The sequence below is a fragment of the Cryptomeria japonica genome, chromosome 6 (assembly GCF_030272615.1).
Source record: "Cryptomeria japonica chromosome 6, Sugi_1.0, whole genome shotgun sequence".
NCBI classification, from domain to species: domain Eukaryota; kingdom Viridiplantae; phylum Streptophyta; class Pinopsida; order Cupressales; family Cupressaceae; genus Cryptomeria; species Cryptomeria japonica.
In genome coordinates, this window is record NC_081410.1 from 550,407,891 (window position 1) to 550,432,840 (window position 24,950).

At 39.1% G+C, this 24,950-nt stretch overlaps 1 protein-coding gene across 6 annotated transcripts in view; it reads left to right on the top strand.

The window, feature by feature from the left end:
- The window catches only part of LOC131041271 (chlorophyll(ide) b reductase NOL, chloroplastic), a 217,369-nt gene that overhangs the window by 43,693 nt on the left and 148,726 nt on the right, over positions 1 to 24,950 (top strand). For 5 of the 6 annotated variants that reach the window (XR_009104996.2, XR_009104997.2, XM_057974302.2 and 2 more), the window contains exon 2: positions 12,283 to 12,351. Coding sequence is in view for 4 of the 6 variants with exons in the window: in XM_057974302.2 (XP_057830285.2) it covers positions 12,283 to 12,351 (69 nt within the window). In the remaining 2 variants the exon portion in view is untranslated. The remainder of the gene's footprint in view (positions 1 to 12,282; positions 12,352 to 24,950) is intronic. The other variant, XM_059207482.1, reaches the window with a different exon arrangement.

Sequence of the window (24,950 nt, forward strand, 5' to 3'; positions counted from 1 at the left end):
AAAACAGATATGATCCTATCTCTAAGTGAACCTAGAACACCCAAACTTGACATTCCTATCATTCTTGAGAAGGAAGTTCTTCCTTTGAAAGATAAAACTAATGTCTTTCCTCAAGAAGATTCCCAACCCATCCCTATGGATGTGACTATGCCTATGCCGAATAAACTTCCTAAAAGTAGACCTATACCTCCTCGTCATGATGGACTTGGTCTCCTTCCTAAACCAAATATTCCTCCCTTATATGGAGCAGTTCCTCCTCCTTCCTCTTATGGAGAGAAGAGACCTTCCTCTTCTCCTATTATTCAACCTAAGAGACCACAACCTAAACACCCAAGTGATAAGGATGAGAACATTCCTCCTCCTCAATCTTCTCAACTTCCTACTAAGACTAGACGAAATCGTTCTGCATGTGAACGCCGACGAAAGCGTCGTCTTAGAGCTCAGGCAGCTGCCTCTCAAACTTTGCAATCCCCAAAAACACCTTCAAGAAGCATTATTCCATTTTCTCCTCAGCCGACGATTGAGCCGAAATCTCCTAAACATAAGATGCATGATGATCTTGATCCTGTGCGAGTTAAAGATCCTATTTTTATAAATCTTGATGATGATATAGATGAAAATGTTATTCATGATAAAAATGCTACTTCTCCTGTTCATTCTGATAGTGAATATGAACTTGTTGATATTGATAACCATTTATCTAATGAATTTTCTAAAGCACTTATCCTAGCTCCTAGACAAGAACAACGTGGCTTGGAACATGAACATAGCCCTTGTTTGGATCTTGTGATAGCTCCATCTGCTGTGTTGGATGTTCCTCCTCTAGCGTGTTCCCTACCTTCCGGAAACATTGATCAGCAAGATCGGGGGGTAGATGACGTGCTAGACTAGTTTCATTAGCATAGCAGATTCTCTCCCCCTCTCTTTTGTTACTTCTTCTATATGTTATTCTCATTCTTCTATTTGTTGTCCTTAGTGTTGTCTACTTGAGGACGATGCAAAGCATTGAGATCTCTTGATCTCTCTCATGTTGACTCAAAAGACACATGTGTTCCCTTCTTCTAGGTGACCTTCCTTGATTGGGGAATGAAGAACAATAATGCATACATACATATGATATACATGAATTATCATACGGCATATTGACCCCAAGGAAAGCGAAGTCACCTTGTGCTTTGTGTTTTGTGTCTATTATCCTTGGGCTTATCTCACACTTGGGGGCTAAATCCTTGTGATAACGTGCTCCTTTCCTTTCTCATTCTTATATGTATCACTACCTTAAAGCAATCACCCCCGGTGAGGCGTGTGCGATCGCTTTAACGTAGGGGGGCATACATCCCGTTCATATCTTTTCAAGATACTTGAAAATTTGTTGACAAATTTAGCTTTGCCTTGAAAATTTTTGATATCTTGCTTGCATGACTCATAGCGAGGGAACCTTACTACTGATAGTCATGGTTCTCCCTCGTGATCTTCCCTTTTACTTTGTCAATCGAAGTCGTAAGATCCTTAGTCCACTGGGGGCTTGGTGTATCTTGCCTCCTTGACGTGGTGAAAGTTTTTTCAATGTTGTTTCCTTGTACTTTACCGGAAGTATGAGCGTACGCTTATACTCCCGCTAAAGTGGGGGCTAAATGTAGCGTCCTAAAATTGCGACACTTGCAATTTCGACCGCATTTGGGTCTTCACGATGGCGATGCAACACGGAACCTGAATGGAGACCCCGAAACTTGCTCATGACATCAAAAACTGCATTTTTCCAGCACCCTGGCCTGATCCTCCTTGCACCCTGCTGTCCCGGGAGGTGGGACCAGACCGCCCAGCACCCTGGTCCTTCAGGACCAGGGCGCCCAGCGCCCTGGTCCCCCAGGACCATGGCGCCCAGCGCCCTGGTCCCTGGCCCTATTTTGGGCCCGGTCTCCAATGGGACTTCGGGCCTTTTTGTTTGCAAATTGGAAAATAACATTTCCTGGTCGGCCTAAGGTCGGGAAAATCAGTCTTTTAACCCTAATTGGCAAGTATATAAACTACTTTTCCTCTCTCATTTAGGGGAGGATGGAAAAAGGTGGAAACAATATTCAAATATTCAAGCATTCAAGCATTCAAGCATTCAAGCATTCCTTCAAGCAATTGATCATTCTAAGTCTCCATTCAAGGCTAAGTGTTGCATTCAAGACAAGGATTCAACCATTGAAGAGGAGATCACAACATACAACATACAACATACAACATACAACATACAACATACAACATACAACATACAACAACATCTATACCTTCGCATATAAGGATACAAACATCCTTACAACAAGGTATTAGTACTTGTTTTACATTACATTTACAAGCATTTCTCATTTCTTGGTTAATTCCAAAACCGGGGTTTGACCTAAGGGCAAACCCCTAATCCCTAACCCCCCAATCGTCTTCGCTTTTCTGTGTGTAGGTTGCAGGTACGCGGCTGAAATTGAAGATCTGGAATCCTTGTGCAGAGACGAACAGATCCCCCTTCGTTTCGCGGATTTTTCGGAGGACCGTGTGCACGCCGGGCGCCATCGTCCCGTCAACTTTTGCTCAAATTTGCAGGATAGCGCCGTCTCGACAATTTACTGCTAATTCCAGGTCCGCAGCTTCATATCATATCCCTATCTCTATTTATAAGTGAATCTTTCTTGCTTCTACATGCATTCATAGTTCAATCTTTCTATCTACATTCTTTACAAAAGAGGGTATCCTTGCTATCACAACCCTTGAAACTCATATAGAATCCAATCTCGCATTGCGTGGGATTGGATCTTGTGGGTTTCAACCCCTCTTTTGAATGTAAAGTCCCTCCTAAGTGAAAACCATCAACCCTAGTGACTCTCCCTTCTCTCTCCTCGGAATTGGGGAAGGGAGAACGACTAGGGTTCGATTTTTCCGCTTTACACATTGTAATCATGTGGGGGTCCGGTGTACCTGTAGTCACGAGGGAATAACGACGACACACTACAGTCACGCATAAAACAATATCGTGGAGTACGGAGGTAACATTGGCGTGGAGTATCGGGAGTAGCAATTGCGCCTGACGGTATCGTTCAACACACAGGAGGTCCATAAACAGGAGCAGAAAGTATATAGTCAAGAAGAACCGCTGCCAATCATGCTTACAGTGAAATACTGAATATCACCGATAACCAACAGCACGGGAAGGGCATCTATAGTTATTCTATGGCTACCAGGTGCACTATTACATATTCTTCCTGAATGATGAATGTTTGTTTGTCGATGAATGAAATATTAGCCAATGGAATGAAAACTAAGATTGTGTTTATGAAAAATATTACTGTTTGAGCTTATTCATTAGTCTGCCAATAACTCACTGGCCATGTTAAAAGATATATTACTAATGAACTGAACATAAATCCAATAGATAATTAAGGGATTTTACAGAAAACCCTAAGAGAGGAACACCTGTACCCATGATTTTTGAGGGCAAAATCAGGCAAAACCTAGAATAATTTTTTAAGGACAAAAAATATAAAAAACCCATAAATAATTTTTTTCAGGGACCAAAAAAAACCCCACAAACAATATTTGAAGAAAAAATCACGAAAACCCAAAATTTTATAAGGATAAAAATTATTAAAACCCTCCCAAAATTTTTAAGGGAAAAAATTATTAAAACTCGTTAGGACATCTCTAGGCGATTAAACAAAGAGGCACATTGCGTGCCCTAGTCGCATTGTTGTAGATGAAGACATTGAACAAGGCCTGATTCCATGAAGCCCTGGACTGTAGGTATAGAGGATCTAAAACCCTAGGTCGTAGGGTGCAAAATACAAATGCGAGTTGCAGATTTGAAACACCACAATTGTGAATAGAAACCAAAAATCCGTGGGCACGAAAAAACAAAAGAAAACCTCCACAATCTTCAAACGCAACACCCAAACTGCACATGAACACAGGTCTACGAGCCCACAAAAGTTTCAAATTATAGATCCAAAAGAGCCCATGAAATTTTGCAAAGATTTCAACAAAACCTCCAACGATTTATAAAAAATCGATAAAACAAATTTTTGGAAAAAAATTCCAAATAAGAAGAGGTTAAAAAAATTTTCCCAAAAAATTTCCCAAATTTTATGAAATCCCATTGGCTTGCTTTGATACCATGTTAAAATATTCGATGCCATTAAACAATAGAGCGAGAGCTCTATATAAGAAATTACAAGAGACGACGTTTCTAAAAGAAACAATTGTAAACAGAAGCTAAAAAATAGAAACTAACTAAAGACGACTAAAATGACTAAGATGACCATTAAAGAAACATTACAATATTCTAATATTTCCACGAGATAATTTCTGTGTCTTCTTGTTGAATACTCAATTTGCTTACTTTGTGTGACTTCATTTGTAATTTTTGAAATACTGATTCACCCTCCCCCCCCTCTCAGTATTTTGAATAGTTTTTCAATTGGTATCAGAGCAGGATACCTTTTATTTAAGCTTAAAAGCTTGAAGGTCAGTTCCTAGTAGTTCACAAGATGAATGCCCTTGAAGGTCTTGCTATAAACAAAGCTCCTTTGTTCGATGGGTCTAACTACACTTTTTGGAGTACTTGCATGAAAGCGTATCTGATGTCTCTAGTTTTTGATGTTTGGATGAGTGTTGCAAATGGATATACAGTCCCTTCTGTACCTCCTACGAATGCTGATGGAAATAAGGCATTTGAAAGTAATGCTAAGGCCATGAATGCTATATTATGTGGCTTATATGAGTCAAAGTTTGTAAAAGTTATGCATTGTGATACATCCCAAGCTATGTGGGATAAACTTCAAAATGCGTATGAAGGAGATGTGAAAGTTAAGATTGCAAAACTTCAAACTTATAGAATGCTGTTTGAGAGTCTAAAAATGTGTGAAGAAGAAAGCATTGCGGCTTATTTCTTGAGAGTTGATGGAGTTGTAAACTCTCTAAAGGGGTTAGGAGAGAAGGCCGAAGATAAGACTGTTGTTCCAAAGATTTTATGATCGCTACCTTTGAGATTTGATGCTAAAGTTTCAGCTATTGAAGAAATGGCTGACCTTGACAAATTGATAGTGGATAAGTTGCATGGTATCCTAACAGCTTATGAAATGCAGACAAATGTTGAATCTTTTTCAAGGAAAGAAACTGCCTTCAAAGGTTCAAAGAAAAGCAAAGATAAGGGACATGTATCTAGTGAAAGCTCAAAAGAAGAATCAGATTGTGAAGCAACCCATTTTGTGAGAAAATTAAAAAAAGGCTTTGGTAAATATAAGGGCAAGCTACCCTTAAAGTGTTTTAACTGTGGAAAATTAGAACACTTTGCATCAAAGTGTCCGTATGAGAAGAGGACAACAGCTGTGAGAAGGAACCGAAATATAACAAAAAGAAGTTTATGAAGAAAGGAAAGAAATCTCATAATTTCAAAAGAAGCTTTTATTTTAAGGAGGAAAGAAGTTCATTAGTTGAAAGTGGAGAAGAGTCCTTGAATGACGAAATCCTATTCATGGCTTTGGAAGGGACTTTAATTGAAAATCAAGAAGAAGAAGACGATTTTGATGAAGAAGAGGTTGAAGTTGATCTTGAACAAGAACTTATCAGTGCTCTTAATGAAATCAAAAAATTGAGAAAGAAAAATCAGAATTTAGAGTTGGTGTTACAAGAGGAAAGCAACAAAAATACTGATAAATCTCTTGCATTAGAGGCTGCTGAAAAGTTGATTGCTGATCAAAATGTTCAGATTGTAGAAGCAAAAAAAAATGAACAAGATCTTAGAAGACAACTTAAAGATAAACAACAAAACTATGAGAAGCTTGAAGCTGAAGTTGTTTCCTTGAGAAAGATGGATAAATCTACAAAGTTGTTGAATAATGAAAACACTTATCAAGAGTGTACTTTTTCCTTAGATGGCTTGTTAAACTCTTAGAAGCAATCTCTTGATAAAAGTAGAGTTGGCCATGAAGAAGGTCAATGCTCAAAGTCTACAAAAGCTGAACAGTAGAAGTTTGATGCCGATAACATAAGAGATTCAGTCTCTAAAAACAAAAATATTGCCTTTAAAAGGTTGCCTACTGCTGGACGCACTCTTATGGGCAAGTTTAATCACTCTTACTTTTATGTTTATTGCTTTACATGTAATTATTTTGGTCACAAAGCCATAAATTGTAGAGAGTTTGCTAGTAGAGATTTTAGTTTTGCAAACAGAAATTCATTTGCTCCGTTGAAGAACTATAATGTTATTTGTTATAAATGTAATAACTTTGGTCATACTGCAAAAGTGTGTAAAGGTGGCATGGCAAATTTCACTAAGGATGATGCAAAGGGAAAAACAAAGGAGAGCACTAAAGTGTGAAGGAATAAGGAGAAGCAAAGTACAAAAATGTCCTTGGTTGTGCAAATGTTTGAGACATGCCATAGCTTGCAAAGCCTTCAGACTTTGATAAGTTGATTCAAATCAGCAATAAGGAAGCTGTAAGAGACATGCCATAGCTTGCAAAGCCTTCAGATATTGTTTGCAAAGATTGTCAGATGGGTAAACAAACTAGAGCAAGTTTCAAGTCCCAAAGAATTATCGAGTACTAGACCTCTAGAGCCCGTACACATAGATTTGTGTGGTTCTACAAAGACTGCAAGTTTGCAAGGTGAGAAATACTTCATGCTTTTGATTGATGACTATTCACACATGACATGGGTGACTTTTTTAAAAGAAAAATTGGAAGCATTAGAGAAGTTTAAAGCTTTCAAAGCTATAGTTGAAAATGAAATAGATTTAAAAATAAAATGTTTATGTTTTGACAATGGAGGTGAATTTACTTCTAATGAGTTTATTAGTTTTTGTGAGAAAAATGGTATTAAAAGACAGTTTTCAGCATCTAGAACACCTCAACAAAATGGTGTTGTTGAGAGAAAACAGATTGGTTCAAACAGTTTTCTTGCAACCTATTTGGTTTGTGTTTTTAGTTTGTTTTGAATGGATATTGTAAAGAATCAACACAACATTGAAATTCACATCTTCAATCATTACCAACATTTCATTATCACATGTCTGAATTGATCATAGAGGAGATTAATACAATACCTGGCATTGCTGTTACAGAACAATATTGTATAGAAATTTACTTACAACAAATTATTAAGACTCCCCAATAATATGATAAGTGCTGATCTACAACAAGAATAGATAAACTTCCAACCAGCAACTTCTTATGATGCTGTTTGAACCTTTAAAACTCCCTGACTACCAGCCCATGCCTACTTAAATTAGTAAAGGCACCCAAGACTGGTGGTTCTTCTTTGACCAGTGACTAGCTCTTCTATGGTCCATGTGAGCTCTCTAAAATTGCATCAGCTCACTTACTTTATCTTTGTTGAGTGTAAGGGGGGTGTGGTGTAGTGTTTAGGCCCATGTTTGAATGCTGTGCCTTAATCAATGAACAACACCTTCTCCTAGCAACTCACGAATCCCACAAATTCCCTTTGTAAACACACTCAATGTTCATGAAGATAGGTGGCAGGCAGAAATAATCTCCTTATGGTCTTACGTCACCCTCGAAGACTCTTGGCTTTATTTAGTTATGCAAAACAACTTCCTTAATAAGGTTCAGTGCAACTCTAACTTCACATGGAGTGGCCAATTGTTATTCAAAACTTACCCTTCGTTTTTTTTCAATTTGTTTCGATTCACATGACTTAGCCAATCATTCCAAATTTGAGGAAGTTATGGGAATTAAATAAATCGACCCCCTTTTAACATTCACATGCTTCTTGTTATCAAAGACTAATTTATTACATAGGATAGGATACAGCTGTACCAAATGATTGGTAAAGTTGCCTTTGAATATATAAGCCATTGATTCTATCTTATCCTTGCCTTATTTTCAATGAAAGATTCATAAACTGGAAATGAAGTCTCCTCTGCAACACATATCGTGAAAATAGCAAATGCACACTTTTGTGTGATTGATTAAACCCTTAGCACAAATTTTTTACCTGCAAATCTTCAGCACATGCATGAAATGTTAATGAATCCACCTGCAAATCAGCTAGGGCAGATTTGACACTATTGAAACCAATCTTCACCATAGGGGTTTCTGTTCTAGGGTTGAAAAGCTCCCACAAAGGTTTGCACCAAAGATGAATAAATCAGAATCCCTCAAATGAGTCTCTTCAGCCCTTTTATAACTTTTTTGGGGAACTTTCCGGAAAATAAAATTTAAAATCACACTATAATTAATAATTCATTTTTGCTCCTTAAAGTGACTTTATTTTGTTTTTTTTAACTTTTTCGACACTTTAGTCACTTGTAATTAATCTTATTGAATAAATAAAATAATTGTCTTCTATACTTTTGAACAGACAAAAACAAGCACTTTGGCAGTTGGATCACATGGGAAGGCAGTGGTCTGCCCCTGAACAGTTCATTATGATGCCTGGAAATATCCACCACACCGACCGTGTTTCAGAGCAGTTGTAGATCCTATTAGATATGGACAGTGCATGAATGATGACTATTTGCAATTCGCGTCCTTATAAAAAAGACCCTCCTGGTGATGACTATGCGATAACAAGTGACATTTTGGTAGCGTTGGAGAGACAGAGTTGAGCCCGATAGCTTATTTTGGAATGATCAGCTGTGTCAATTGTGAAGGCACGCTGGGTGTGCAATTGAGAAACCTGTTCATCACGGAAGACCATGTATATGATGCAATTCGTGGGCTCGTGGGCATCGCTCTCAACTTCGATAGACATTGGTGTGACGCAGTGGTGCTGGAAGCAGTCCTCTTGCCTCTGGTTGATGTCATTGACTCTGGGGAGCGCGCGATTGAACTATTTGCTGGGTTTGTTAAACCATTCATTGCGGACAGCGTTGCCAATGTTATTTTAAATCTGGAGGAGTCTGTCAAAGTAAGCATATTGAAGGTATACTTTCAGTTTGATAACTATCTACCCTCAGAAACAGAGGAGGACCTTGAAGATGAGGACAGTGATGAATCTGCCGACGATGATGAATCTGCTGACAGTGACACCATTCGAGAGATGGCTCGCAGGGAAGTTTGGAAGGAGGAACGTGAGCGTCTGAAGACATTTGGGGAGAATGCATGGGAAGTATTTCGATGTGCAGTATTCAATGGAAACTTGGCGCCGTTTCGAAGATTGACTGATTCAGATGACAGGTGGCTCCCTGAGAACTCCACCCGCAATGCTATCAACATTGGTGAATTTGCAGCAGTGATTTACCAAGCTATTGGTGGGCAGATGTAATTTTGGGGTATATTAGGGGGACATTTTTTAGCTACTAGTATGATGAAAAAGAGCAGGGAGTGTAAGGTCGACAAGGCTACTCTTGTCTAAAAAGTATGTAATTTTTCTAAGATATATGCAATATAGGGAGCTATCCCCATTAATGATAGCACTTACTATAAAAAAAAATAAAAAAAATAAAAATAATTGTCTTCTAATTTTGCTTTTTTAACAACTTAATGTTTAATTATTTTATTACTAAATTATTTTCTGCACATTCAACCAAGTTGTGAAAAAATAATTTTTTTTTTCTGAAGGTGAATTCAAATTGTGCCAACATATGCAAAAGCTCACTAGAGATCCAACTTATTCAAAATTGACATTTTTCATTAATAGAATGTTCCTCCAAGAAATCTAGAATGCACCCAAAATGGCGAAACTGCCTCTAGAAAACATCGACGAATTCATCCCAATCCCCTAAACAAAATGCCAATTACTAAATACCATTTCGAAAGGGATGGCACTCTCTGAGAAAGTTGGACTTAACGATGATGTTGGAATGACTGAAAGTGGGGACATTACATGTTTATACATACAGAGTTTTGTACTTGCAAATGAAATATAATAAGCAAAAAAATACTGCCCAAATTCCATAAATTAGAATTTTATCTAGCTTATATTTTCCTTTCCACTTTTTAAATAATTAAAACACTAAAATTTCAATTAATAGATCAAGTTAAAAATTAAATTATCAATATCTGTAATCTTTAATTATGTCTAGATGAGAATTTTTTTTCAAAATGTATTTTGAAATTAATTTTACCCATCAGTTTGGAATGCTGTAAATACAACCTAGAGCTATAAAGGATGCATGGAAACATTTCATTTGAACTATAAAGTGCCTAAACCTGAATGCTTAGAACAAAAATGGCTTCTAACAATTTTACTTGTCAAGGATGCATTGATCTTCTATGATTATTATGGGTTTGGGGTACGCTTGGCCAAGCATGAGATGACATTTTGATGGATATGAGGCTAGAGCTATTGATTGTATTAAGCCTTTTTCTTCGTTCTAGAACTTGCCTCTCGCCTCTTGTATTTCCATTTCATCTCACATAAATTCACATATTCTTTAGGTCCAATACACCTACTATCTGATTCTCTAGGCCCCTTTGGAGTTTTCTTGGACAGATTTGCCACATGATATTCTTATCACTTAGGGAAACAAATGGTTTATTAAATGGCCTTGACTTTTATTAGTCAAACAACATTTTAGAATCATACTTTGTTGGTACTTGCATACTTACAGTTCTAGACGTTGTTTAAATTTTGCATTCAAGCACTCAAGTACTTAACAAATTGATGCATTTGTTTATAGTAGAGGGTACAATTTCAAAATTAAGTAGTGTTCCACAAGGACACATCACCCCCAAAAAAACAAAACGTTTTCAAGACAGGGATGTGTTTAGGACATGGGGACTTGGGGGAATGTTCTCCCGCCATCCCACCATTGCTGCTCAAGTCTTGGGGACGTTTCCGAGACGCTACTTGCTTCGGGGACTTTGAGATGTCTCCAATTGTTCCAAAGATTTTGAGGAGTCTCCCAACCATCCTAGGGACTTCTAGGTGTTGCAAAGAATTAGTGATAGAATTGTGAAAATGACATTCACAATGGAGGTTTGTGAGGTTTTGAAGGTTTTAATTTGTGCTTGGTGGCGGGAGCTTTGCCCCTAGACCCCCACCCCTGGCTTTGCCCCTAAACCCTTGCAAGGGGCGCTGCCCCTTGACCCCTGCAAGGGGTATCACTCCTTGACCCCAAACCTCCACCCACCATTGTTACTGTTCAGGCAATCATTGCCATGCTTTTAATGTTTATTAGTTCAAACTGGGTATGCCAAATTTTCATTTGCAATTACTTATTTTTGATTTGGTCCCAAGCCTCTACCCACCATTATTAATGTTCAATGCAATCATTGCCATTTTTTATTGTTTGATAGTTGAAAACTATACCTAGTATGCCAAAGTCTCATTTTCAATTCTTATAGTTATTCCTTATAGATCTTTTCATAACTAATTTTTCAACTACTAAATGTATTTGCACCATCCCCGTGCCCCTTGCTGCCCTTGCATTGCCATCCCCTCGCTGTTCCCCCTTTTCCTAAAACCCGTCCCCTCTTCACCTTGCTTCCCCATAAGAAAACTCTGTGGAACTATGAGATTAAGTCTGTCCTCTCCAACACGACAAGGATGTTTGTCTCACTTCCTCACTAAAAATGTATGTACTTATGAACTTCTTAGTGTTATAAGACTTGTTGAGTTTCTTTCTTTGGAGTCAAGCAGGCCAAAATGAGGTTGATTGCTTGCTTCACTAGATTCAATGATTTCGGGTGACTACAGACGATTCTGGGCTAAGTTTTTTTTATATCTTTTTTTCCTAAAACTTCTATATATCATGGTTTTCTGAAGTCACTGACTTCAAGTTTTTTTATTTGTGGTATATCTGCCCAAGCCAAAAATCAGATTTGCTGAGTCTCTCACAAATCTAAGTCTAGTAACACTGGTAATTTTCCTTTAGCCATTTAACCCAAGACTTGGTCACAATTAACTACAATGGGGAGGTCAACGTATCAATTTTGATGTTAAGATAAGTACTTTCATTGTATATGCATATATGGTAACCCTTTTGCAGGTTTCTCGAGTTGCTAACTTATCATCAAGGCAGGCATAAGATATTTCAGTTGGTTATTGTTAAATAACATGGTAGAGGTATTAAATGTATTGCTCGATTGTCCCCTCTCTTTATTAGTTTAGAGTGTGTTCAATTTAGCTTGGGCTAAACTCAGGTAAGTCTTACAATTAGACTTGCCTGTCAAAGTCCTATTTGAGAGCATTTCTACCTACAGATCTTAATGAAACGGAAGTGGCCTTGGTAATTAAATTTCTGCTGTTGTCATTTCTCTTTATCTTATTCTGGTTTTTGTAGCATGAGTGAAACTCATTTCTCTCCACTTCCAAAATTTTCCTATATTTGATCATTTGCAGGCATAGGATATGCGCTTGCAAAAGAATTCTTAAGAGCAGATGACAATGTGATAATATGTTCAAGATCAGGCATGCCATTTTCCATCCTTAAATTTTCTAAATAAGTACATATGAATATTCTGCTTGAAAGTATGATCTGTCATCTATGCATGAATTTTTATTTACCTGATTGTGAAAATTTTCCTTATGAAAACTTCTTGTAATTTTTTGAAGAACTGCAAAGCTTTCAATTTAAGTTATTACTGATAAACGGTAAGGTAGTAAATACATTGCATCAAACAATTTCATACTTTTTTTAGCCTTATTTTGTAGCATTGAAAATGTGTGGGAAAAAACGGTTTAGTTTTGTAAGCAGTGAACTTTGTTGATGGCATCTAGTATTATTGTAAGGTAATGGTACTGGTAAAGATAAAGATGATTTTGTTTTTGTCCCAGCCTAGCAAGGACATGTACCTGGCATGTGAAACAACCCTGTCGGAACAGGCGAATACAACATCTACATACACATGGCCTAGTGTGTTCTTTACAACCTAGATAGGAAAGTATAGCAAGGAATATAACAGAATAGAATGCTGCAACAATTGATGACTAGATATACATGCACATAACACCAATAGATACCAATAACATGATGTCCTCCCATTATCAAATGACCCAGGAAACATCTCTTACCACGTAAGTGACGGTTTTGGGTAGCATTATTAAGATCTTTCCTACACTACAGTCCATATTGAATTGAGTAGTTCATGATCTTAGCTTTCCAATGCATATGCAGACTTTAAATTTTGAGTAATGCGCCAGGGATTATGACCCCAACAGGTAGGGGTACCAAAATAACTGCAACAAAACTTTTTCTGTTTCCCAATAAGTATTTCCTTACTTGGCTGTTCATTTCAATTTCAAAGGAGAACTGTGGTGATTCTTTGGTTCTCACTGAGAACCCATTGTTTACAATTTTTTAGTAAATTCTGTTTCTTATATGGAAAAACTATATAATAGCTGGTTATAAAAAATCTAATCAGAGTAGAAGGCATACACACAAATATAGCCAAGCACGAATCACTCTACTCACTCTACTGCATATTTCAGCGGGAGGATGAACACAAACAACAAAGCTCAACTCAACCGCTTATGCAGCGGGAGGACATAATTACAAATATCAAATGTAGGTAGCAAGTCAGCCTCTTCCACTTTTCAACAGGTTATGCTTTACAATCTAGAAGTGGTTGATAGTACTACTATTCAACCTTACAATATAGAGAGAAATGATTGGAAAAGAAGCACAATGTTGATCACCAATGATAGCTACCTCTAAAACCAACTCAAACATAAAGCAACTACTGCTGTTTTTTATTTTTAAAGTCAATAACACTCAGACCAACCACTACCGGATACAACAAAATGCTCATAACTAACTCAAATCTACTTGAAATCACACCAAATCAAAATAAAATGACTAATATGACAAAAGTGAACATTTTAGAACCTCAAACCTGCAACTTCAAAGTCTGTAACCAGCTGCATGCATCCCAAGGCAGCTAGGGAAGTGGCGTCCCAGCTGAAAAGTTTGACCAGCAATATAAAAATCAGATCAGCAAACTATCTTCTGCGGTTTGGAGTACTTCATCGCCTTTGGTAAAGAGAAAATCAGAGCCACTGCCCATATTGAAACACTAAACAGGCAGGGAGGTACGAATGAAAGATTGCTTCAGCCACTATACGCCCTGTATACACCAAAAACACAACAGCAATCAGAAAACTGAAAATATAATAGCAAACTCCATCACTTTGAAGCTCAATCTACTCCTCTGAATGAGAAAAAGGCTCTCTCACAGCTAGGTGCTATCTCTCAAGCACGAAACTGGTACAAGCTAGGAAGCACACAACTTCGAAGCAAAGGTTTGGCACAACTTTGGCAGCACTTCGTTATGAAAATGTTCAAAGATGACAAATGAGAGACCAAGCTCTCATATTTATAGATTATGAGACCCCAAATTCACCTCCAAATGGCGTCCAAATTACAACTTCCTCATTTGCATTTCATTTCCCATGCCCTCATGTGTTTGGCGTCCAACTCCTAGGCAAAAAGTTTGAAATTTTTCCTTGGTGTATGACTTACAACTTAAAACATAATAAACTCATGAAATATGCCTCCTTTTCTCACGCCACAGACTTAGGAAAAATATAATATTTTTAGGTGCAAAGTATTTTTCCATAAATTGTCCAAAAACACATTAAATATTAACTTTAGCATAAATTAATAATATTTAATAAATCACTAAAAATCAAATACTGATTGTGGCAAATTGAACTGATGGGTTGAAATGCCAAAAACCAACAACTGGACTAGGCCGGGGCTCTGAACTGCACTACTAAAAATAGAACTGCCTGAAATGGAACTTACTAAAAATAGTAAGTCCCGAAAACAACTCCAAACAACCTTCTTTTTGAACCACAAGAAGAAGATCAGAAAACTTAGAATAATCTCAAAACCCTAACAGCTGCCACCAACTTACTAAAAATAGTAAGTTCATAATTCCTTTCAAAACTGAATGCATGTTATATCACTGTTAAGCTCTCGAAAAATCCAAAAGGAATCCACGAATGAAGCTGCAGGAGATAGCTAGCTAGGAGCATTTGAACGAACAGAGAAGCCAACGACAAAGTCACCCAGTGACATAGCCAGTGATCCCATGCTATTAACCATAAGCATCGGGAGGAAGCTTGTTGTGGTCAAGATGGAAATAATGGGACGAAAGTTGACTAATACCATCATTGACGGAGGGTTCAGAGTGACTATGTTGTGGGAGGAGACATGAAAGGGGTTGGGCAAGCCAACACTTTGGCCACCAACTTTCCAACTGGTAGGTGCCGACCAACACATTATTAAGACGCTCGGTACACTCATGGCACAAAAGGCTAGTATTGGCACTCAACACTTCTCCCTTGACTTCGTGGTCATCCAACTCGAGAAGAAGGCGTACGATGCCCTCCTTGGAAGGGGCTGGCTGATCACCGCCAAGGCAAACCACAATTGGAAAAGAAATACACTCTCCATCGAGAGAAAAGGACGGAAGTATGTCATTGATCTAAAGAATCGGGCCGTAAGTGAAGAGTTCGCATCCTCTGACTTGGACTTTGATGACTCTAATGACTATGAATGAGATTCCGAGGATGGAAAGAAAAGGATGGAACCTAATGACGAGGGGGTATTGGAACTAGAGGGCTGCCCTGAGGATGAGACAAGCTCCCTCAATGGGCTATTTCATTGGCAAATGGAGGACTATGAGGTCTTCCACCTAGAGTGCAACATGTTACAAATCAGCAAAATTGAAGAGGTTGGTGAAGGTACGGAAAGTACCACCTTTCCACTAGAGTACAAAGAGTACAAGGAGGAAGTGGCGAAGGTGGATGATACCCCGGCCCATTGGTTCGAAAGAGATAAGGCCATCAAGTACAAATAACCAAACACAAAAAAAGTAAACTTGGGAGATGAGGATAACTCGAAGGTGATCTTGGTGGGGGACAACTGGAACCCCGTACTAAAAGTGGCAGCATTCAAGATATTTCTCGAGTACAAAGACACTTGTGTGGACATATAAAGATTTAAAAGGGGCACATCCAGAAATCTACATACACAGAATCCCTCTTGTATCGGGTGCACAACCCGTACGGAAGAGGCCCTACAGAATGAACAAGAACTATGCTAGTAAGGTGAATGAGGAGATAGAGAAAATGTTAGAAGCAGGTATATTTGCTGTCTACTATTAATTTCATCCTTGAAGCAAGGTTGGAGGTCTAGAACTCTCTCAACATTTGGCTCCATAGGGCCTCATCGTTCTTTAACCCATGTTTATCTTGGATCCAAGTTTGAACCTTATCAAATACGTATTTCCTAACTTTATTTTTGATAGACAAGGTATTCTTTTCCCAATTATGGTCGGCTTTGGCTACTAGCCATCCTTGATCCAACAATATAAGGGGTAATTCTCAATCATAGGTTTTTTATGCAAATTAATGAAAGCAGTGCAAATTAATGAAAGCAAAGTTTAGTAAAAATGGTTGGGCATTGATTATTATTTGTTGGGGCATTAAAATCCATGATACCTTTATTCCTTATTGATCAATGCCTACTAGTTGGAAGATTGGTGACTAGATGGTTGGTTTGTCTAGCTTCTTCTAGTTATCTTCAAGTAGTACATTTACCCTGGACCTTTTGTCAAGGATTGTGTTTGTGAGGTTCTTCCCAAGAATCTCCATAGGCACCATTGTAGGTTTCTTTGCCAAGTTCACCATCAACAACATAGGATCTATCACTTGATTACCATGTAGTGGAGGCTTTACTATTCAATCTGCAGTCTTCATTCGGACTATCCTTTCTTCTCTTGCAATCATAGTCCTCAATTCTAGAATGCTTTGCAATTGATTGGCCATCTTGACTAGTATGGTGGTTTCTAGTTCCTATCTTGCAATATTCTTATCCTATCCTAGTCTCATAGAAGTACTTGCCTGCTCTTTGGGGCACTCTTGTTCCTTTGATGTAACTTGTTCTACTTCTGATCTAGCTTCATCAAGTCCTTCCTTTTGTATACGAGGGTTGGGTATATTGCCTCTTCATTTGTGCTTGGATAACAGATAATACTTCATTTTGTCCTACATTAATCATGTTGCTGTTGGCTTTCTGCTTTGGGCAATTAGTTTCTTTGTGATCTCCTGGTTCACACCAATTACACAATAGTCCCCCTTTTTTTGGTTGCTACTTTGGCATTCTATTACATAATGCTCACATTCATTACATTGTTGACATTGTATGTTTGGGTGTCCTTTGGAGTTGTATTGTATTCAACTCCTCCGACCACTATTATTGTTACTATTAAATCTATTATTGTTACTTATATTGTGATAGCCTCTTGGAGATGCAATGCTATTGTTTTGTGGCTTCACCAGTGTATTTGGTGGAGTGGATTGCTCTCTTTGGGTAAAGAACACTAGTGTGCTCCTACTCTTTAGATTTTATTGGTATTCTTTTATTGAATGACCCAAAATATAGTAGATGTCACATAATAATTTCTTTGGAATTTTTTTTTAAGGTGACCTTTGGCCTTGTAGTCCACACACCAAAGTTCTTTTGTTTGCTTGCTGATTTCTTTTACAACTTTTAATTTTTTCACTATGTTGAGTATGTCCCTTCTCAAGGCTTGTACTTTCACTACTCCTCTGTGAACTATTATCTTCATTCTATTTCCTTTTGGCTTAGAGGACATTCTATCTTCTCTCTTAATGCCCATTGCCCTGCTATAGGCTTTTACATAGGATGAAAGTGGCACTATCTCCATTTTTTCCTTTAATAAACTATCTTTTTTACTCTAACTCATAATGTAGTTTTAATGTTCTATACAATCATATTGCCTATAGCTTCTCTTTTATACTCTCTAAGACTTGGAAGTTTTGGTTTGGTTTTCTCGATTAACAACCCTTCGATGCTTCAGAGGTTGTCCTCATATGTTTCTTTTTCCCTATTTGTGAAGGAATGCTCAGACTCTATCTCTTTCAACTTCCCTTGTCCAAGGGAAGTTATTTTGATTTTTCTACATGGTTTGACAAATCAACCTATGCAGGACAAGGGAAGTTATTTTGATTTTTCTACGTGGTTTGACAAATCAACCTATGCATTGTTTGGTAGTGGCAGGTGTTTTGCTATCTCCTCCCACTCCGCCTTCTCATGTTTCCTTGTAGTGGAATATTATGGTTTTAATTTTCTCGACTGCGGCTTCAACTCACAATTTGGCTTCTTTCTTGAGATGGATGGCAACTTAGGATTTGCACGGCTGGGGTTTCTTTTGGAGTTTACACCTTTTTTTAAAGTTTTATGAATGTTGGAATGCATGTTTTGAGGTAAACCACAATACAGAATAGAAATAGCAGAAATAATATTTGCAGCAATGATATAAGAGAATGATACCCAATATGCTCAATATCAAACAAACCCACAACTGGAAATGCATATCAGATTTATTACAATTGTGGACAGCAATATATAGCTAATATAATCAATACCCAGATGGCCAAAATACATTAAAATCACAATATAAGCATAGCATTTGCTGCTGTTGCAAAATGGGACTGATGTAGGTCTGAAAACAGCAAACGGGAACTCCAATATGAAGCCAAACTTTTCAACCCTAGATGCTGCTTTCACAAAATGATCACCAAGCATGCCAATGACCAAGACGCACAAAATGATGCACAAATTTTAACCCCAAACCCTAGGCTTCCAAAGCCTAGGAAGTTCATGCCCTGCAAGGAGGATTTATGACCAGCAATCTGCAGATGTACAACCAGCAAAGAAGTAGAATATGTGTGCATTAAACTCTCCAAATCTTCCTTTCTCACCTTCTCACAATCTGCCTTTTGATCTCCTCTATTCAAAATAATAGATGCTAACTGTAAACTGTAATAATCAAGCACAAACGTAGTTTCTGGATGAAATCACCAATTTATATACCTGGAAGGATTTTTCACCATCAAAGTAGATGCCTTATTGGAAGGTTTTCATCCTCACAAAGCCTTTTAATTGAACCAAGTCCAAACCAGCAGAATCCTGATATCAATCTCCAAAACAAGAATGAATGAAATGAGCTCCAAGGGCTTATTTAAACACTTCCAAATCCCATGCCCCGATTAGGATTGCAATATTTTATTTTTAATAAGTGCCCACCCCTAGGAACCATTTTATTTAACATTTTAAAATTACACCTTATATCCCCTAGGTGCCCACACAAAATTTATAAAATCAAATAACGTTAAGTTAGATATTTAATTTAACTTTAATACTTTAATGCTATGTAAAATAATAACTCTGGACATCATTAATCTCCAAATTATCAACATCAAATGCAATCACTGACTAATCTGAGCTAGTATCACTGCCAACTGACCAAGTCAGTGTCTAGACTGTCACTTACTAAAAATAATAAAAATGGACTAATTGTTTGAAACCCCTTTAGAAAGTGTAATTATGTGAAACTCAACAACCTGAGCTCAAAGCAACACCTAATAATGTCGGAATAGCTGGACAAAACGTCACCAAACCCTAAGAGTTCCCTGACCCTAACTCATTATCCTATGAACCTGTTGAATAGGCTAACGGTCATCATACTCTCAGTGTTTAGGAAGGGGACATTACATCTTTAATTTCTTCGTTCAGTTGTCTCCTCTCTTTGTTCTATGATCCTTAAACATCGTCTCACTTCCTATTCTGCCACTTGACTGCTTTGTGATCTCTTCCCACTTATATTTGGGTATAAGGGCATTAATAATCATGGGAAGTGAAATGTCGGTTTGTGTTTCATTCCTCTTCTTGTTGACTTCTCTCCTCTTAATGATGCCTTACTTCTTGTCAATGTGCTTCATGATCTTGTTTGGCAGGCAGGTATTGGAGTATTATAAAATGTCTTGCAAGGAGTCTTGGTAGATGGTAAAGGAGTATATCTACTTCTTCACTCACTCTTAGGTTATTGCAAATTACTACATGTGGAGCTTGCCTTCATTCGACTTCATTTTGCATGTGTTTTTTCACATATTTGTCCAACAAATAAACTAGATCTTCCATAGGATCGTCTTCTCTTTGTTGGCTGGATTCTATTGGCTGTCCCATTTAAATGTCCATCTTTTATTCTATTTGACATCTTAAGAGAAACAACACCAAATGTTTACTTGCTAAATGAAAATACAATTATTTAATGCCAAGTAAACTAATTTCATAGACATAAAGATTTTTACAAGAGTTGCAGATTAATTCAATAGGGTTTTCATATGATGTCAAATTGCTTTCTTTATTCATCGGATGGTCTTATACAAAACTAGAATAAGGGAACAATTCCAATACATACAGTCCCTTTTCCCGACTACAAAAGGACCATATAAACCCCTTGACAGTTGCCTAGTAACTGCAACTATTGTTAATTATTCAATCTTAGGAACAATCAGAAACTGACTAGGTATTATCATACTTCTCAGTGATATTCAAAACATAACTAACATATAATTTATGCGATCTATAGAGTCGAGTGGTGAAATTTATTTCATGTAATTATTTTTTCTTTTGTTTTCTTTATTATCTTTATTATTTTGGACTTTTTTATGTTTAGTGCCTCTATGCTAGAAATATATGGCGGCATGTTGGCGTGGATGAAATCGCATCGCTGCAAACTCCATACGGCCAACGCAGAATAGAATAAACTCACTGAGTATCCTACCCTCTCTTGAAATAAGGGAATCCCTAATGCTATTTTCTACGTTTTGATCAATGGGGATAACCTCAAGGTTTCTTTTGTCAGGTCTTGACTGTGGGATCTCTCAGTGGCTTTATGTGTTTATGCTGGAAACACAAGGGGACTTACGTTTGATTGGCAATTCCATGTATAAATTCCCGGGGACCTTTTACGGTTTTCTTTCAGGTGATGTTGGTTAATTTGAAGCTGATTTAGCAGGACTGCAGATTTCTAAAAAGGGGGGATAAAATTGGGAGGGAAGAAAGGAAGGATAGAGAGAAAGAGAACTGTAAATTCTAACTAGGACAGCAGATTCACTCAAGCAGACAAACACCTCTAGGAAACTAAATTAAGCCTCATCAGTCATTCAGACACAATGTTTGCATAAACTTAGTGCAATCTTCAAAGGAGAAACCAGATTTTCATATTACCAAATACGATATTAGAACTTCTACATTCATGATATATATATATTTGATAATCGAACTGAATCATAAAATAGCCCAGATTAACCATGCAGAAAGGAAAAAAAAGCAATCAGCTATCCTCTAATGGTATGGACTGTGAAGGTTCTATCAGATGCTTGGTAAGAACTGCTGTGCAAAATGAATAGACATAATTAAAAGCTTTCTAAATTAAATGAAGAAGGAGACCATGCACTCACAAGGAAACTTGAAGGTAATTTTAATCCATTGTATTAATTCCTGCAAAATTCCTTCAGAGCTTTCGCAACAATCCAAGAACTTCCTCTCAAATGAGGGAAAACCAGTCCCCTTAAATAGGTTTCCAAAAATGGATGAATGGCCAAGATCTAATCTAGACAAGTGGCCCAGATTCATCCTTACAAAAAAGGGGGACCCACACCCATAAATGGGGGGGGGTAAATATCAACAACTACCCCAAAGGGAGCAATAACTACCAAAAAAGGATAATTACAACAATTGGGATAATCCAAAAAAGGAGATGTACAAAAAACTTTACAATATGTTGACCAGAAGTCAACTGTCACCTTTTTGGGACAAAAGTGCACCTTTTAAGACTTGGAGGGAAAAAGGCATTTTTGAGAAACTACTTTCTCTATTTTGGTTTCACATTCTTTCTGTAGAAACTGGTCTTCGCCATGCAGGTATTCTCGCCATAAATCACGACCTGCCGCTCGTTCCTTGCGGACATATTCCTGAAACTTGATACATAATTGGAAGAGGGGACTAAAAGGTGGCATGGGAGGGTGGTGAATTTTGTACTGCATGCGTTCGAGATACTGGTCCACGTGCCTTAAACCGTCCTTCCAGCTGGAGCGATTACGCTCGAAGCACAATATGTCTGAATGGAACTGACCAGCAAAACTCAAGTCTTCAATGGAATAAGAAACCTTATCTGCTCCCAACCTTTCCTCCCAATCCGGCCGGATTACACTGTCGGATAGGTCATTTATCCACCCCGAAACCATTGATCGGAGGATGGTCTTGCCTAGTTCTTGCATGTTCCCCAGAATTGCCTCACATGCGTCATTTTCTTTGTCAATAATTTCCTGGGCGTCGTTCTTCATGGTGACGGTCCAGTACCATTCCTTGAGAACACTGATGCCATGGGGATCTAGGATGTCAGGCAGTGTGGGAATCTGTGTATGTGTCCAGAAAAGAGCTCTTAGGAGGGGAAGGGTAGAGGCCGCTACTTCATGCATGTGAAGGGATTCCCTCTTTACTTCCAACAGCCTGACTAGGGTGAGCTCTCGATGGAGAGCCATTTCCTTTACTTCTCTGAGGATCTGTTCTCCCTTTTTCTTGATGTCCTGCACCCATTCCTTGACGGCCTTTGCGGTATCCCGAATTCCTTCAAATTCAGTTGTGGTCCTTTGCGCCAATGCTATTGGGGGAATATGGGATTCAGAGGGGTTGTGTAATGGCCGCAGGAGCTTATCGATGTATCCCTCGGCTTGTTCAGCACGGGCCCGATACATATCCTTTTCGGCAGTAATTTCCTCGAGCTGTCTGAGTATGTTTTGCACTGAGTCCTTAAATTCCTCCTTTTCTTGCTCTTTTGTAGCTCGTCCGATGGGGACAGTCGTAATGCTATAATCTGCCAGTGTTATTTGATCTGCTGGCTTGTCCACGGGCGGGGTGGCAATATGAAGAGTGCGGTTCCTTTGCTCATCCCTGGTTATCTTAGAGTATGTTCTTGGTTTCTTCTTCCCTTTCGCTTTTGCTTGATCCATTCGTGAGAAGATGTCCTCTAGATCGATGGGTGCCTTGGTGGCGGCCCTGCGCTGAGCTCTGGCGATCAGCCACTCTTGAGGCACCGTCTGGGTTGAGGATAGGGTTAAGTTAGCACCTTGTTCTCCCATGCCCTCAACCGGCTGATCACAAATTAGCAGCTGTCCCGCCATCGGAGGGGTGAAAGAAGGAGGAAGCTCCTTGTTTGCATCTGAGTTCTCCCCTATTTCACTGAACAATTGTCTGACATCTTCCTGTGACGGTGGCTCCTTGGTTCCCTCGAGCTCATGAATCTCGTCTGTTCTTTGTTCCCCTTCGACAGTCGAGTCGTCCTTGGCTGCATGGAGGAGTAGCAATTCGTGACGGCTCTGCTGGGTAAGTTCATGCACTTCGATCTCCTGGGTGGATGGGATTTCTCCTTCCTTTATTTGGTCACCCGGCTTGGTCGAATTGGGGCCCTTTTGCTCGGTGTCTGGCATATCTGGAGCAGGAGGATCATTGGCTTGGAATGCCTCTATGTCGCTCTGGGAAGGCGGGGGAGGTATGCAATCCAAATCTATGGCGTCGTCGGACGAACTGGGGTCCTTTGAAGATGAAGTGGTCTCTGGCCTCCTTATGGGAATCTTCTCCCTTCTTGTTCTTTTGGACGTCCGAGTCCCTCTGCAAGCCTTAGCTTTCTTCCTTTTCTCTGGTTTTTCAGCTGATGACCTTTCGTCTTCGGAAGACTGAGAGTCGAAACTGCCCATCAGATGGTAAGTAAATTGGACCCCCTCATGGGCTAGCCTCTCGATCTGGTGATGTAACCATTGATCTGTGTATCTTGCCGGGGCTGCCATGACTGCTTCGAAATCCGTGATTGGGTCTTGAGACCAATCAACGCCTGGCAAGAGGTGCCTTACTGCTTCGAATTCTCGGACTTGGAGGCAGTTCCCCGAGTCTGTGAGCTGATCCGGGACCTGACGGTACTCAAAGAGTCGCATTTGTTGCACACTTAATCTAAAATATTCCCGTCGCCTGACTTCGTAGTCATCGGAGCAATTTTTCCAATAATCTTCAATTGACTCCTTTGCTCTGTAGCGCCTACCGTAAGCTCTCTTCGCCAAATTGTCATGATCAAAACATTTCCTTGGGAAATGTTCCTGTAGGCCATAAGAGGCTAGCTCTGCAAGGGACTCCTCTGCTAGGGTGGGGGTTCTCAATTGGACATCATGGTTGCCTATGATCATTGGAAATGCGAATCCTGCCTGCTTGCTCTCTTGTAGTAATATGCCGGCAGGGCGTGATTGTCTTGCCACCTCCATGAGGACTACTTTATCGGTTGGATACCGCGGAAGTCGAAGGGGGGCACCTTCGAAGCCAGCTATTCGGATGTAGGAGAACCTTGGGAACTGAATGAACCAGGCCCCATACCTCTGCACTAAAATGGTAGCTTGCTCCGAGAGCCTTATGTGTAACCCTCCTTGCATTAGCCTGACTAGGCGCATTGTGAAGGCGTCGTTGACGCGTTCGTACTGTCCAACCGCGTAAGCCGGGCTGCTCTTTTCCCTTTGAGCTATATCCTGGTAATGCAGCTGCGGGTAGCAATCATAAACCTTTACTTGACCAGGCCCATTCCCGATCTCACCTTTCATTATTAATCCTGGCAGTGGCTGGTTCTTTGCGAACATATAGACCAAATAGGAGGTCATGGTGAAATACTTCTTTGTCTCGAGTTCAATTAGCTGAGCGTGGATGTTATCACTTATGATCTGCGCCCAGTCAAACTTAGACTTTCCGGCAAAGACCTGCTCTGTAAAATAGAACATCCACTCTTCAAAGTAGCTGGACTTAGGAAGTCCCATGACTCGGCTAAGTAAGGTGACCATGTCCCCATGTTCATTATGAAAGTCACTCCTGGGGGTCTTTTTCACAATCCTGGTGCTTGAAGGCCTTTTCTCCTTGAACCATTCTTCGTTAATCAATGCCCTGCATCGAGCCGGGTTCATATCATATGCCCCTTGTGCCTCGTCCATTGTCGTAGCTATGGGATTATTTGGAAAGGGGATATCAAATGCATCACCGATAGCCTCAGGGGAGAAGTCGGCGATAGTCATATCTTCCAGAAGCACCAATCTGGACTTTGGTTCGTAATGCCGAGCAGCCTCCACTACTAATTCATAGTTCTGGATTGCTGGAGGAAAAC